Source organism: Aquarana catesbeiana, linkage group LG06 (genome assembly GCF_042186555.1).
Source record: "Aquarana catesbeiana isolate 2022-GZ linkage group LG06, ASM4218655v1, whole genome shotgun sequence".
Taxonomy (NCBI): Eukaryota; Metazoa; Chordata; class Amphibia; order Anura; family Ranidae; genus Aquarana; species Aquarana catesbeiana.
Window position 1 is genome coordinate 47,116,398 of NC_133329.1, and position 16,168 is coordinate 47,132,565.

General features: G+C 42.1%; 1 protein-coding gene and 1 long non-coding RNA gene across 5 annotated transcripts in view; one reads left to right on the top strand and one right to left on the bottom strand.

Moving 5' to 3' along the window:
• The window catches only part of LOC141148371 (uncharacterized), a 133,524-nt gene that overhangs the window by 68,057 nt on the left and 49,299 nt on the right, over positions 1–16,168 (bottom strand). For 3 of the 4 annotated variants that reach the window (XM_073635788.1, XM_073635790.1, XM_073635791.1), the window contains one exon: positions 282–576. In XM_073635788.1, the coding sequence (XP_073491889.1) occupies positions 282–576 (295 nt within the window). Of the gene's footprint in view, positions 1–281; positions 577–15,736; positions 16,025–16,168 lie in introns of all 4 variants that reach the window. The other variant, XM_073635789.1, reaches the window with a different exon arrangement.
• LOC141148372 (uncharacterized) overlaps positions 1–16,168 on the top strand; it is a 96,543-nt gene that overhangs the window by 37,585 nt on the left and 42,790 nt on the right. Inside the window, exon 2 of the long non-coding RNA XR_012245196.1 lies at positions 3,766–3,821. This is a non-coding gene — a long non-coding RNA (uncharacterized lncRNA). The remainder of the gene's footprint in view (positions 1–3,765; positions 3,822–16,168) is intronic.

The window sequence follows — 16,168 nt, forward strand, 5'->3', positions numbered from 1 at the left end:
TAGGAAGTGTCCACATCACAGGCAGACGCTTGATGAAGAACCCTCCCAGTTTGCAATCTATAAAATAGAAGACTCAGAACCTGGTGCATCATGTGACCAAAGTTTTGGGTAAGTAAAAGGGACTTTTAGCTTCTAATTTTTAAAACACTAACAAGGTAATTAGTTTGGGGGGGTGGGGGTTGCTTGCTTTAAACAGCAAATGCACTCAAATTATGGCTGTGATCATCCTTATACAGAATATATCTTTAACACAATATACTGTAGAAATGTATGTTACCCACCTTTCCTAATGTCTCTCTCGATCGAACACCTTATCTCATTTTCATTTAGAGCTTTAAGGATGTCCTTGATGATTCCTGGCCCACGTCTATTGGTGAAACACCTGAAGATTGACTCAACAACGTACTCCACAGATTTATCATTAAGATTTCTCATCTTAATGCCTTCAGCTTTACCTGAAGGCTTTTTTCTGCAAAGAGCCAACTTAAAGTTTATCCATCTTATCCCTGTAAGCCCTTCAAGATGCTTTGCACATATTGTTTGCTTGTTCATATTTAGGCTGGGAGGTACTGAACTCTGCCAAATGAAAAAAAATTAAAAATATATGGAGTATATATTAAAAAAAACAAAAACCTAGAATGGTCAAACTTAAAAAGATAATATTAGACGAAAGTTCTTCAAAATATGAATTTTTATGAATACTTATTTTTACACAAGCTTCTAGGGCTCATTTGCTGTAGCGGCAGACTTTGTCCCATCTTCCTAGTGCTGTCTAAGGCTAGCTGTGAGATTGGATGGGGCTCATCGTCCTCCCTCCATGGCCATCCGACAATGCAGCTAGCAAGGAGATTGCTGCCTTTACAGACAGCATAAGAGCAAGGTGCAGCGTGGTATGGAGGGTTGTAACACACATGTAAGGTAACAAAGGGATAGAAGGATTGGGCCTTTGAAACACGTTACCGGCCCCTTCTTCCATCAGCATGTAGAGCTTGCCATAAGGCAGTGCATTTCGGTGCTGGGTGCCCGGTATTGGCAGCTTTTTAACAGCTGTCAAATCAGGTCCCCTTGATACCGGCCAGGGGATCAGGAGCTGCCGATGCACACATACAGCCTTGAGGTGTCTCTATCCTACCTCTTATGCTGAATGTCAAGAATTTTATTTTTATTTCTTTTTTAAGAATTTTAAATGTAAGTGTGCTATATTTTGTTTTAATAAATTATTACTATTATGCTATTAAGAATCTTATGTTGCTGTTTTTTTGTCGTTGGAGTCTTAAATAGACTATACCTGACCCAAGATGGCCACTGGGGTCACACAGATAGCCAGCATCCAGTCAGACAACTGTCCCCCTGTGACCACAGGAAGTCAAAGAGGAGCCAAGTTCCTCCCAACTTCGGTTGAGCGCCACCTGCAGTGGGCAGTACAGACTGCATCTGCCTAAAAGCACTTTTCTCCATCTCCATAAACTCACCTGAGACAAGAATTCCACAAGGAATGGAGGAAAAGGGGGGCTTGTCAGCTAAAATGTTCCAGGTAAGTGTGGAAGTGTTTGGGGAAGGAGAAAAGTGCAGCCTGTCAAAGAAACCATGTCCATGCTAGCTGCTCAGGCAGCTATGGAGGCAGGAGGTACTCCCTGTCTGACTTCACAGCTAGCCTTAGACAGCACCTAGGAAGATGGAACAAAGTACTACATCTACTTTGTCCTCTGGGGAAAAGAACACATTAATAAAAATGAAAGTGGGGGAAATAGGCGGAGCTAAGTGGAGCGGACATGCATGCCTGAAGCACTGCTATCGGAGGAAGGTAAAAGCCTTATATTAGCGGCTGTTCGCGAGACACACACACACAAATATTACCTACCTGTGCCCATTGAGCTCAGGAAGCCGGCGATATAGTTATAAGTGATCCTCCGTAGAATATGAGGGAGAGAAACAGCAAAAACTCACCGGCCCATTCTACAGCTAAAATGGCACCGCCGACATTCTCCTCAGTTACCTCACGCAGTGCTGTGAGAGCCTTAAAGGCAAACATACAGGTACTGAACAATTCAGAAGAAGAAGAATGAGATTCTGTGTGTGGGGAAGATTCCTTTAAGAGTGAACATATATCCCCTGCAATGTTAAAACAAATTGAAAAAATGCTTCAAAAGGCCTTAAAGAGAAAGTAATCCCTGATGGGTTTACTTCCTCTTTGTTTGCCTGCAAAGGTAAAAGCATAGTGGGCTACTATGCATCGCATAGTAGCCCATTATGTGTCACTTACCTGACACAGGAGCTTGCGATGTCACCGCTGTCCGCTCTTGTACGACGCGTCCATCTTCCTTCCGGGTATCATCCGGGATTACGTCACTCCCGCACATGCACGCGGGAGCCGCCACTAACGGCATGGTCGCCGTTAGTGACGGCGCGCTCAGTGCGCCGCTGCACACAGTGCGCCGCTGCGCTCAATGCACCTGCACACCGTTGTCTACGGCGCCTGTCTTTTTGCAAATATCTCCTAAACCATGTAGGTTTAGGAGATATTTCAAGCACCTACAGGTAAACCTTAATCTAGGCTTACCTGTAGGTGAAAGTGGTCCCAGAGGGTTTACAACCACTTTAAAGCGCACCTCTGACCACATAACTACTAGATTCACTAAAGAAATTAGGGAACGGGGCCATCGCTTGTCAGAACTAGAAGCACGTGTGGCTGATATGGGAAAATATACTGTGAACTATACAGCTGAGATTGAAAATCTAAAAGATGAAAATTTAATGCTGCACACCCGTTTGGAGAATTATGAAAACCATGCAAGACTGTCAAATTTATGCATAAGTGATATTCCTGAATCTGTGATAGATTTACAGGCCACAATGTTAGCACTATTCCAGGAATTACAACTGGCCATTCCAGTTGAACGCCATGAAATGGACAGAATTCATTGACCCCCAAAAAAACAGGGCTCCCCTCGGGATATCTTTGCTAAATTTCATTTTTATCGCACAAAGGAACAGCTTATGTATGAAGCAAAAGGAAAAGAGTCTCTAATCTTCCAAAGTCACAATTATCAACCCTTTGCTGACTTGGCGCAGTTAACAATCAATAAAAGACGGGCCTTGAAACCTCTGCTTCAAGTACTGTACTAAAACAAAACCAAATAATCTACCAATGGGGCTTTCCCTTTTCAGTCCGATTCTCATATCGTGGTTCCAAATACTGTATACTTGTCCTTCTGGGATTGAATTACAACACACACTTCAAGACATACATCTGATGGATCTATTACAGAATCCAGAAACTTTATGTAGTATGTGTATGTGTATGTATTTCATCTTCCACACACAACTCGCCTACCTTAGCAGGGAAGAATTAACAACAAAGTTCAAATAAAAGAGGTAATTTCAGATCCTCAGATCCAGATCCTGTTGACTCAATGGATTGATAGCCTCAATAAGCTGTGGTCTTTTTGTTTCCCAATGCTTGGTAGAATATGCCAACCTATACTGGTTATCCGTCTGTGGCCCTATGAAGGCCCCTAGCTCTCCTACAATTTTTTCTTCATTTTTTTATTCATTTTGTTATAAATTTTAAAAAATTTTTTCCCGATATATTAATATCAGGTTTTTGATTTGATTTACATATATATATATCCCTATGTCCGGAAGAGATGTGAGCCACATAAACATGTCTGTTTACAAAAGTTTTATTTGGAAGTTCAAGTAAACATACAATGAGTATAGTTAATGAGAGTATATAACATTAATACAAAACTTATTTTTATACAGGATTATGACTTCAAGTTACAGACAGAGTGGCAAGAACTTAGGGATAAGTTTCACAGGTATGATGTGCTGTGTGATATATCTCAAGTATAACAGGTTATAGAAATGAGGGGTAGTATGATATAGGTATATGTTAGATTGGATTCAAATAAGCCCATTTTCTTTTGTGAATATGAGTTGTATCATTAAGAGTGTGGTATATCCATTTGGAGAGTTTAACCACTTGAGCCCCGGACCATTATGCTGCCTAAGGACCAGAGGTCTTTTTCCAATTTGGCACTGCGTCGCTTTAACTTTTAATTGCGCGATCATGCAATGCTGTACCCAAACGAAATTTGCGTCCTTTTCTTCCCACAAATAGAGCTTTCTTTTGATGGTATTTGATCACCTCTGCAGTTTTTATTTTTTGCGCTACAAACGGAAAAAGACCGAAAATTTTGAAAAAAAATGATATTTTCTACTTTTTGTTATAAAAAAAATCCAATAAACTCAATTTTAGTCATACATTTAGGCCAAAATGTATTCGGCCACATGTCTTTGGTAAAAAAAATGTCAATAAGCGTATATTTATTGGTTTGCGCAAAAGTTATAGCGTCTACAAACTAGGGTACATTTTCTGGAATTTACACAGCTTTTAGTTTATGACTGCCTATGTCATTTCTTGAGGTGCTAAAATGGCAGGGCAGTACAAAACCCCCACAAATGACCCCATTTTGGAAAGTAGACACCCCAAGGAAATTGCTGATAGGCATGTTGAACCCATTGAATATTTATTTTTTTTGTCCCAAGTGATTGAATAATGACAAAAAATAAAAAATAAAAAAATATTTACAAAAAGTTGTCACTAAATGATATATTGCTCACACAGGCCATGGGCCTATGTGGAATTGCACCCCAAAATACATTCAGCTGCTTCTCCTGAGTACGGGGATACCACATGTGTGGGACTTTTTGGGAGCCTAGCCGCGTACGGGACCCCGAAAACCAATCACCGCCTTCAGGATTTCTAAGGGTGTAAATTTTTGATTTCACTCTTCACTGCCTATCACAGTTTCGGAGGCCATAAAATGCCCAGGTGGCACAACCCCCCCCCCAAATGACCCCATTTTGGAAAGTAGACACCCCAAGCTATTTGCTGAGAGGCATATTGAGTCCATGGAATATTTTATATTTTGACACAAGTTGCGGGAATGTGACACTTTTTTTTTTTTTTTGCACAAAGTTGTCACTAAATGATATATTGCTCACACAGGCCATGGGCATATGTGGAATTGCACCCCAAAATACATTTAGCTGCTTCTCCTGAGTATGGGGATACCACATGTGTGGGACTTTTTGGGAGCCTAGCCGCGTACGGGGCCCCGAAAACCAATCACCGCCTTCAGGATTTCTAAGGGCGTGAATTTTTGATTTTACTCTTCACTGCCTATCACCGTTTCGGAGGCCATGGAATGCCCAGGTGGCACAAAACCCCCCAAAATGACCCCATTTTGGAAAGTAGACACCCCAAGCTATTTGCTGAGAGGCATGGTGAGTATTTTGCAGCTCTCATTTGTTTTTGAAAATGAAGAAAGACAAGAAAAAACATTTTTTTTTTCTTTTTTCAAATTTCAAAACTTTGTGACAAAAAGTGAGGTCTGCAAAATACTCACTATACCTCTCAGCAAATAGCTTTGGGTGTCTACTTTCCAAAATGGGGTCATTTGGGGGGGTTTTGTGCCACCTGGGCTTTCCATGGCCTCCGAAACTGTGATAGGCAGTGAAGAGTGAAATCAAAAATTCACGCCCTTAGAAAGCCTGAAGGCGGTGCTTGGTTTTCGGGGTCCCGTACGCGGCTAGGCTCCCAAAAAGTCTCACACATGTGGTATCCCCGTACTCAGGAGAAGCAGCAGAATGTATTTTGGGGTGTAATTTCACATATTCCCATGGCATGTTTGAGCAATATATCATTTAGTGACAACTTTGTGCAAAAAAAAAAAAAAAATTTGTCTCTTTCCCGCAACTTGTGTCGCAATATAAAATATTCCATGGACTCGACATGCCTCTCAGCAAATAGCTTGGGGTGTCTACTTTCCAAAATGGGGTCATTTGGGGGAGTTTTGAACTGTCCTGGCATTTTATGCACAACATTTAGAAGCGTATGTCACACATCACCCACTCTTCTAACCACTTGAAGACAAAGCCCTTTCTGACATTTATTGTTTACATGAAAAAGTTATTTTTTTTTGCAAGAAAATAACTTTGAACCCCCAAACATTATATATTTTTTTAAAGCAAATGCCCTACAGATTAAAATGGTGGGTGTTTCATTTTTTTTTTCGCACAGTATTTGCGCAGCGATTTTTCAAACGCATTTTTTGGGGAAAAAACACACTTATTTAAATTTTAATGCACTAAAACACACTATATTGCCCAAATGTTTCATGAAATAAAAAAGATGATCTTAGGCCGAGTACATGGATACCAAACATGACATGCTTTACAATTGCGCACAAATGTGCAGTGGCAACAAAATAAATACATTTTTAAAAGCCTTTAAAAGCCTTTACAGGTTACCACTTTAGATTTACAGAGGAGGTCTACTGCTGAAATTACTGCCCTCGATCTGACCTTCGCGGTGATACCTCACATGCATGGTGCAATTGCTGTTTACGTTTGACGACAGACCGCCGCTTGCGTTCGCCTTAGCGCAAGAGCAGGGGGCGACAGGGGTGCTTTTTTTTTTTTCTTTATTATTTTTTTGCTTTTTTATCTTATTTTTAAACTGTTCCTTTCATTTTTTTTTTTTTTTATCATTTTTATTGTTATCTCGGGGAATGTAAATATCCCCTATGATAGCAATAGGTAGTGACAGGTACTCTTTTTTGAAAAAATTGGGGTCTATTAGACCCTAGATCTCTCCTCTGCCCTCAAAGCATCTGACCACACCAAGATCAGTGTAATAAAATGCTTCCCCAATTTCCCAATGGAGCTATTTACATCCGGCGAAATCTAAGTCATAAAATGCTCATAGCTTCCGGTTTCTTAGGCCATAGAGATGTTTGGAGCCACTCTGGTCTCTGATCAGCTCTATGGTCAGCTGGCTGAATCACCGGCTGCATTCTCAGGTTCCCTGTTGAGACAGGAGAGCCAGAGAAAAACATGGAAGACGGTGGGGGGGGGCATTCCCTCCCACGGCTTGTAAAGGCAGTCTAGAGGCTAATTAGCTGCTAGGATTGCTTTTACATGAAAGCCGACCGCTGGCTGAAAAGAATGATACCAAGATGATACCTAAACCTGCAGGCATCATTCTGGTATAACCACTCAAAGTCGTGAATGGCGTACCTGAAGACAAAAAAATGGTTAACAATAAAGCACAGTAAACGGTAAAGTATAAATAATTACATACCTGAAAAACAAACATGATAAAACATAATAACAATAAAACATTGCAGAATAGAATACAGTAAAAAAGAGCAGAACAATAGAGAGAGAGAATAGAGAGAGAGAACAATAAAACGACAACAATTTTTTTTTTTTTTATATATATTTTTTTTTTTACACTTTTTTTGTAACTAACTTTTATAACGGTAACCGGTTCCAGGTTCGGGTCTCTCAAAATGCGATGGCATCTTGGGAGACCCTGTGAAAGTGTGCCTAGTCTGTGCAATGCTGTACCCTACGCTAATACTCAACTAGTGAATGGTAGCGTTCAAAACATTCACCAATGCAAAGACCAGGATTGTCAGGACAGGAGGGACAATAATAGCGGGTGTCACGCCTATATCCGCGCTTGCTGCAGACACAACATCTTTTTTGGGGGTTCGTTGGGTAGGGGTACTCGGGAGGACATAAAGAAAATGCCTCTCATGCAGCTGACTGCATTTGGTTGGGGATGTGAATGGGGGAAGTACGGGCGCTGCAGAAGTGGTGGGTTCCCAATTAGGATTGGCGAATGCAGCAGGAAGGGCACTATGGGCACGACGGGCCTGTGTTTGTCTTCTTGGTGGCAGCGGGACACTACTTGTGCTTGCCACCTCACCAGCTTGAACTGCACTTATGGGACTCGCCACGCCACCAAGTGTTACTGCAGTGCTGGTTTGACTATGACCGGGGTGTACTAGGCCGCTGGTGCTTGCCAGTTCACCAAAACGCTACAAAAAAACTGTTAGCGATCGCAGGGATCAGGCCTGACTCTGCGAACGCTGCAGTTATGTGTTTAGTGTTTTGTAAGTGACAGTGATCGATCGATACTGCACTTGGGTGGGCTGGGCTGGGCTGGGCGGAGGGGCAAAACGCAGGTGCTAGCAGGTATCTGGGCTGATCCCGCTAACACTGCGTTTTTGGGAACCCTAAACTTCTGGAGACACTGGTATAGATCTGATCGGATCAGATATTGATCCGATCAGATACTATACCACTAAGGGAGGTGTACGGTGTGTGCGTGGGTGTTAGCGGTACTGGCGCTAACCTGACGCTGCCTGGGGCTGGTGCTTGCTAGTTCACCAAAACGCTACCAAAAAAACTGTTAGCGATCGCAGGGATCAGGCCTGACTCTGCGAACGCTGCAGTTATGTGTTTAGTGTTTTGTAAGTGTCAGTGATCGATCGATACTGCACTTGGGTGGGCTGGGCTGGGCTGGGCAGAGGGGCAAAATGCAGGTGCTAGCAGGTATCTGGGCTGATCCCGCTAACACTGCGTTTTTGGGAACCCTAAACTGCTGGGGACGCTAGTATAGATCTGATCGGATCAGATATTGATCCGATCAGATACTATACCACTAAGGGAGGTGTACGGTGCGTGCGTGGGTGTTAGCGGTACTGGCGCTAACCTGACGCTGCCTGGGGCTGGTGCTTGCCAGTTCACCAAAATGCTACCAAAAAAACTGTTAGCGATCGCAGGGATCAGGCCTGACTCTGCGAACGCTGCAGTTATGCGTTTAGTGCCTTGTAAGTGACAGTGATCGATCGATACTGCACTTGGGTGGGCTGGGCGGAGGGGCAAAACGCAGGTGCTAGCAGGTATCTGGGCTGATCCCGCTAACACTGCGTTTTTGGGAACCCTAAACTGCTGGGGACGCTAGTATAGATCTGATCGGATCAGATATTGATCCGTTCAGATACTATACCACTAAGGGAGGCGCATGCTGCGTGCGTGGGTGTTAGCGGTACTGGCGCTAATCTGACGCTGCCTGGGGCGACGCATATCACCGCCGGGCGATCAGGGGGCTAAACCTTTATTAGGTAATAAACGGCGGGTTCCCTGACACTATAAAAAATAAACGAACTAACCAGCGTCACCCGTAATGGTTATACGGTGATCAGTGGTGAAAGGGTTAACTAGGGGGCAATCAAGGGGTTAAAACATTTATTAGATAGTATATGGGGGTCCCTGTCGCTATAAAACGCTGACGGCGAACCTAAATATTTACCTCACTAACTAGCGTCACCAGCGACACTAATACAGCGATCAGAAAAATGATCGCTTAGCAACACTGGTGACAGGGGGTGATCAAGGGGTTAAAACTTTATTAGGGGGGTTAGGGGGGTATCCTAGACCTAAAGGGGGGTAATACTCACTGTTCCAACACTGTAACTGTCACAAACTGACACCAATCAGTAATCAGAAAAAAAAAACAAAAAAAACAAAAAACTGCTGGTGTCAGTTTGTGACAGGGAGGGGGGGGGGGGGTGATTGGGGGGGGATCGGGGGGCGATCGGGGGGGGGGATCGGGGTGTTTTGTATGCCTGGCATGTTCTACTGTGTTGTGTAGTGTTGGTGCACTCACATTGATGTCTTCTCCCCTCGGCGCTGGAACGGAAACTACCGAGCCGAGGGGAGATGCACTCACATTGATGTCTTCTCTCCTTGGCACTGCAACGGAAAACCGAGCCGAGGAGAGATGACATCATTTCCTTTGCTGCTGTTTAGCATACAGCAGCAAAGGAAGTGATCTGATTGGCCGGCGGCGATCGCGAGGGGGGGGCCACGAACGGATGGCCTCCCCCTCATCTCCAATCGCCGGGGGACCAAACGGGACCGTCTCGGGCGGCGGGGGGGGTCCGATAGGACCCCCCACCCGCGGGAGGCAAATCACGTACATGTACGTGATTTTGCCTGCCCGTGCCGCCTTGCCGACGTACATCGGCGTGAGGCGGTCCTTAAGTGGTTAAGCAATTCCATTCTGGTGATTACTTGTTGCCAGGGTAAATTATTGGTTTTCCAGTTGTAGGCTATCATCCAGTGGATTGAACTGCACAATGAGTGAAATAATCAAATGCAAGGAGAAGGAATGTTTGGTATGTTTGCATATAATAAACATATTTGGGGGGTGGGAGTAATTTTTTGTTTGGAGGATTTTTCTATTATATCTATGGCTTTGTGCCAAATTTGATTAAGGTGATTGCAACTCCAGAATGTGTGCAAAAGTGTACCTGGTTCCGAGCATCCTCTGAAACAATTTGGAGAGATTGAAGGGTAGTATGTGTGAAGTTTTGAGGGGGTTAGGTACCATCTGGAGAATATTTATAATGGGGTTTCTCTAAATGAGATGGCTTTGTTACTTTTACGGAGGTTGTCCGACATGAAGAGCCACTCATCATTACTGTATGAGCTATCCAGGTCCGATTCTCAATGAAGCATCTGAACAGATTTATCTGGTACATCAAAGTTATTAAGGTAACTATTACTATTATTATTATTATTATTATACGAGATTTATATAGCTCCAACAGTTTACGCAGCGCTTTACAATGTATAAGGGGGACAACACAATTACAGTACAGTTAAATACAAAAGGTACAGGAGGGCCCTGCTCGTAGAGCTTACATTCTAAAGGGAGGGGGTGGTGGTACAAAAGGTAATAGCTGCAAATAATGATTTGATGGGGGTGGCTCAGGATTATAACTATATAATCTTGAGATGAGGCCTCTATCTCTGGATGAGGAGATGCAGATTTGTTCAAAGGTTGTGTTAGAGGGATTTGTTGGGAGTGAAAAATACTCAGCGTAAAAGGTTTTAATTAGATGGTAGTGGTGGAGCTCGGAGGAATGGAGATCATAGGTAGCTTGTAATGTGGAAAATGGAATAAATTCCCATTTTGACTGTAAGGATCTAAGTGTGGTTAGGTTTTTATTGATCCAAGGAGAAAAGGAGTGGCTGTTGTTATAGGCATATGCAAATCTAGTGTCTCCTATGAAAGAGGCTAAGGGAGGAGTGTCCAAGGAGAGTTTGAATATATCTTTGTCCCTAATTCATAGTTGGTAAAATTGACCAATGAATATGTTGTGTTTGGAAAGTTTACTATAGGAAGTGGTGTTGGACCACAATATACCCTGTAGATGTAGTGAGTATATGGAGATGGTTTCAAATTATTTCCATGGAGTTTCCTGGGTAGAGGTGAACCATTGGGTTAGTTGCGTTAATCTGGCTGCAAGAAAATAGAGCCAAAGGTTGGGGAGACCCAGGCCGCCTGTGGATTGGGATCTATGCATAAGGGCATAGCTGCATCTGGGTTTTTTTTCCAACCATATAAATTTGTTGATGTCTCTTTGAAGGGAAGTCAATTTAGTTTTTGAGACATTTATAGGAAGGGCGTGGAAATGATATAGGAGTTTAGGGAATATCGTAATTTTAATGGCACATATTCTACCCAGGAAAGATATATGGAAAGATGACCAGGTTTTTAAAAGGGAGGTGATCTGAGAAAATAGAGGGACATAATTGGTTTTATATAATAGGTTGTGTGTTGAGTTGATTGTAACTCCAAGATATTTAAATGATTGGGAACACCATATAAATGGGAAATTATTTGATAATAAGGTTCGAGTATTTTGGGTGTAATTAATTGGTAGAGCAGAACATTTATTAGTGTTAATTTTAAGGCCTGAAATGTCATGGAAGATTTTGAGTTCTTTAAGAAGAGATGGGATGGAGGTAAGAGGATCAGTAAGAAATATAAGAGCATCGTCGGCACATAAACTGAGTTTGAAATTTTTATCTCCCTTAGTGTAGCCCTTTATATCGATGCTATTTCTGATCTTGTGAGCTAATGGTTCAATTGCTAGGGCAAATAAAAGTGGGGATAGGGGACAGCCCTATCTAGTTCCTCTACCGAGGGGAAAGAAATCAGAGTTATGCCCAGGGATTCTGATTCTGGTTTGAGATGAATGATATAATGCATTAAATCCTTGCAGAAATTTGTCTGAGATGCCATATTTAGGCAAAAGAAAGTTGAGGCAGGTCCAGCAAACGCTGTCGAACGCTTTATTAATATCCAAACTAAGGAGGCAGAGTTGATGAGAGTGTATATTTGCGTCCTGTATAATATTAGTGACAAGTCTAATATTATCGATAATCTGCCGACCGGGGATGAATCCTGTTTGGTCTATATGAATTAAATTTGTGATGACAGCGGCCAAACAGAGTCCGCAGCGCAATTGTAGGGCAGTAGGTTGTTTAGAAGGGAACGCTGTGAGGCGTGACCAGGAAGGGGCTCCTGACCTCCTGTTAGCGTGGCGTGGAATGGGCACAGAGTGGAAGTCATAGTGTGCCCCGGGTGTCCGTGTGACTGCTATGGTCCAACCCTGGGGGAGTGAGAGTAGGGAAAGCAGGGATAGACTGGGAAGGAAGAAACATGACAGAGTAAACGATGGGCACGGCATTCAGGACCACCCACAGCCGAAGCCCATCAATGTGTCAAAATAACAGTGCGCTCTCCAGTTATATACCTTAATTTTTACAAAAATACAAATATAAAATCAAAATTTCATTGAGTACATTAAATAAACAAATAAAGAAATGAAAAATCAATAATGAATGTTGAAAGAAAAAACCAAAGCATAAAAATGGTTAGGGAAAGAGAAAGAAAACAAAAGGATGGGAGGGGAAGGAGAAGGGAAATTCCAGTACTAAAATTATAAAAAAGGCCTGAAACTAAGGCTTTCATTAAATCCAAGAAATGTGGTCGCTCTGAGATCATATATACAACGGGCTTCAATTTGGAGCAGTGTCCTATCCACACTGCCCCCCCTTGCATCCAGTGGAACATGCTCTAATGCTAGAAATTTGATAGTATGGGGATTAAAATCATCCTGAATACCAACATGTCTGCTGCTAGCAGTATCCATCTTTCTTTTCTTTATAGGTTTAATATGATCCCTTATGCGTTTAAAGAATTGTCGCTTAGTTTTTCCAATATAAAAACCGCCACAAAAACATTGGGCTAGATAAATGACACCTGGTGTTTAGCAAGTAATCCTGGATTTAGTGGATTGCCATTTCCCATTAGGGAGTAGGAATCTATATTTGTGGTCCACAAATTCACAAACATCACAGTGTCCACAGGGAGAAATGTCCCTATTTGTTTGATTATTAATTGGTGGGACGTAATTGAAATGACTATGCGCTAAGTGGTCCTTCAAAGAAGGAAATCGTCTGAAGGTTATCTCAGGAAAATCTTTAATATATTTCCTGGCAACAGGATCTGCTGACAGGAGAGGCCAAAATCTATTCTATTCTATTCTAATCTCGTTGTGTTGGTTTGAGTAGCGAGTAATGACTCTTACTGTATCCACTTTTTTGGGGGGTTTAGAGGCAAAGATCAAAGAGTCTCTCTTCTGGACATTGACACGGTTATATGCCCTCTTAAGGCAGGTGTGACTATAACCTTGAACTCTCAATTTATCATACAGATCTTTAGCAGATGCTTGAAAATCTGAGTCTCTGCTACAATTGCGTTTGAGTCGCAAGTACTGGCTATATGGAATGCTCTTTACCAGTGAATCTGGATGGAAGCTTCTGGCATGTAGAATAGTATTGCCCGCAGAGGGCTTCCTATATAGTGAAGAATCAAACTTTCCATTAGTGTCAATAGAAATCATCAAATCAAAAAAGTGATATTGGTTTGACTATATTCCATAGTAAATCCAAGATTGAAATCATTAATCGAGATCAATCTTAGAAACTCATTTAATTCTGATTCAGTTCCAGACAAAAAATAAGAACATCGTCAATGTAACAATGCCAAGAAATCACCTTATCCAAGAGGTGGATCAAATCATCCTTGGAAAAAACATCCTTTTCCCACCCCCCCAGGTACAGGTTGGCATACGATGGGGCACATTTAGTCCCCATCGCAACCCCCTGCACCTGGAGGTAGTGAGAAGAATCGAAAAGAAAAACATTATGTTTTAAAATATAATCAAGTAGCTCCAGCACAAACTTGATGTATTTGAAAAAGGAAGGACCTCTTTTGTTAAGATGATTTTGTATCACTTCAATGCCCTTATCGTGGGGGATAGTGTTGTAAAGACTTTCAATGTCAAGTGCTACAAGCCAAGTATCTGGGGGAAGCGAAATACCCTCAATGGTTCTTAAAAGGTCAATTGTGTCCTTAATTAAGGAAAAAAGCGATGTTACATGGGGATGCAGGTAGCTGTCTATCAAACAGCTTGCATTCTCAGTGAGGCTGGAACACCCTGAAATTATGGGATGTCCAGGAGGTTCAGTCAGAGACTTGTGTACCTTAGGTAAAGCGTAAAAAGTAGGGATCTTGGGATCCTTCACATTCAGGAAATTCCAGGTGTTTTGGTCAATAATTCCCTGATGATAGGCTCTAAAAATGATAGTGCGATATTGTGTATGAAAATGATTAATTACTGTTTTAGAGATGGGTCGATACCAGTCACGATTCAATAGAATTTTTTTACACATAATTACATATTGAGACACTTCCATAATAACCAAATTCCCGCCTTTGTCCGCGGGTTTAATTATTATTTCCCGATTGGATTCAGGCGATCTAATCGCTTCTTTTTGTTCAAGAGTTGAATTAGAGGGCCCTGGGAAAGAAAAGTTTGATTCTTCAATAGCTAGAGAGGTCTGTCTGACAAAAGCCCAAAAATTTGGATTAATATTTAAAAGTGGAAACAGCATTGATTTCGGCTTGAAGGATTGTGGAGAGGGGAAAGACATGCCAGTGACAGACAACCCCGGTGGGGAAACAAACTCAGAGTCATCGTCCGTGACATGTCCCTCTTCCCAAAGTTCCATCAAATCCTCCAATGCCTGATGCTCCCCGATGTTTTCTTGAATATTGGGAAGTTTATCATATGAATGTGGTTCTGTTGAAGATTTATCAAAAATAACCCTATAAAGAAACCTTAGTTACATAGTTACATAGTAGGTGAGGTTGAAAAAAGACACAAGTCCATGAAGTCCAACCTATGTGTGTGATTATGTGTCAGTATTACAATATATATCCCTGTATGCTGTGGTCAATCAGGTGATTATCTAATAGTTTATTGAAGCTATCAATGCTCCCCGCTGAGACCACCGCCTGTGGAAGGGAATTCCACATCCTTGCCGCTCTTACAGTAAAGAACCCTCTATGTAGTTTAAGGTTAAACCTCTTTTCTTCTAATTGTAATGAGTGGCCACGAGTCTTATTAAACTCTCTTCTGCGAAAAAGTTTTATCCCTATTGTGGGGTCACCAGTACAGTATTTGTAAATTGAAATCATATCCCCTCTCAAGCGTCTCTTCTCCAGGGAGAATAAGTTCAGTGCTTGCAACCTTTCCTCATAACTAAGATCCTCCAGACCCTTTATTAGCTTTGTTGCCCTTCTATCTACTCGCTCCATTTCCAGTACATCCTTCCTGAGGACTGGTGCCCAGAACTGGACAGCATACTCCAGGTGCAAGCAACCTGCGAGCAAATAAATGAAGGTCTTTAATAAGATGAAATTTATCAATTTGGGAATCAGGACAAAAAGTTAGGCCCAATTTAAGGACTTGTATTTCTGTTTCAGTTAGAACATGAGAAGATAAATTGATAATGGATAACTCTTGGTCACTTGGTACAGAATCTGGGGTATTAGGCAGTGATTCTACATTGGAACAGTCTCCTGTTCTTTCCCTAAAAAAATTGGTGCTAATTTCATATGCGCTGGTACTGGGGTACTTAGAGGGGAAACAATCACATCAACATTGTTTACCTTGGTGGTGGTGTTCAAGTGTAAAGGAGAGACAGTGACCGAAGTGGAAGGTGACCTAGAAACAATAGTGTGAGTGGCCATAAGCTGAGGGCCTCGAGAGATATGTGATGAAGGGTGAAACAGCGGAAGGTCGAGAAGGTGCCTGTTTAGGGTGACTTGGCTGTGATCGACGAGGTAATGAGGTGCCTAATTGGTGTTTTAATGACTCTGTAGAAGCGGTGTCCGAATTGCCCTTGCGTTTTTTTAGGCAATCTATCTTCAGAGAGATCACGATACACCGTGGACTGACTGGAAGAAAGAGAAGAAGAAGATGACAGATTAGATACATTATCATCATTTCTAGTGTTGCGTTGATTGGTGGATCTGAAAGATCTAGTATTAGTATTTTGAGTCCACTTATAAGCAGAGCCATTCATATGGGCATTAGTGTCA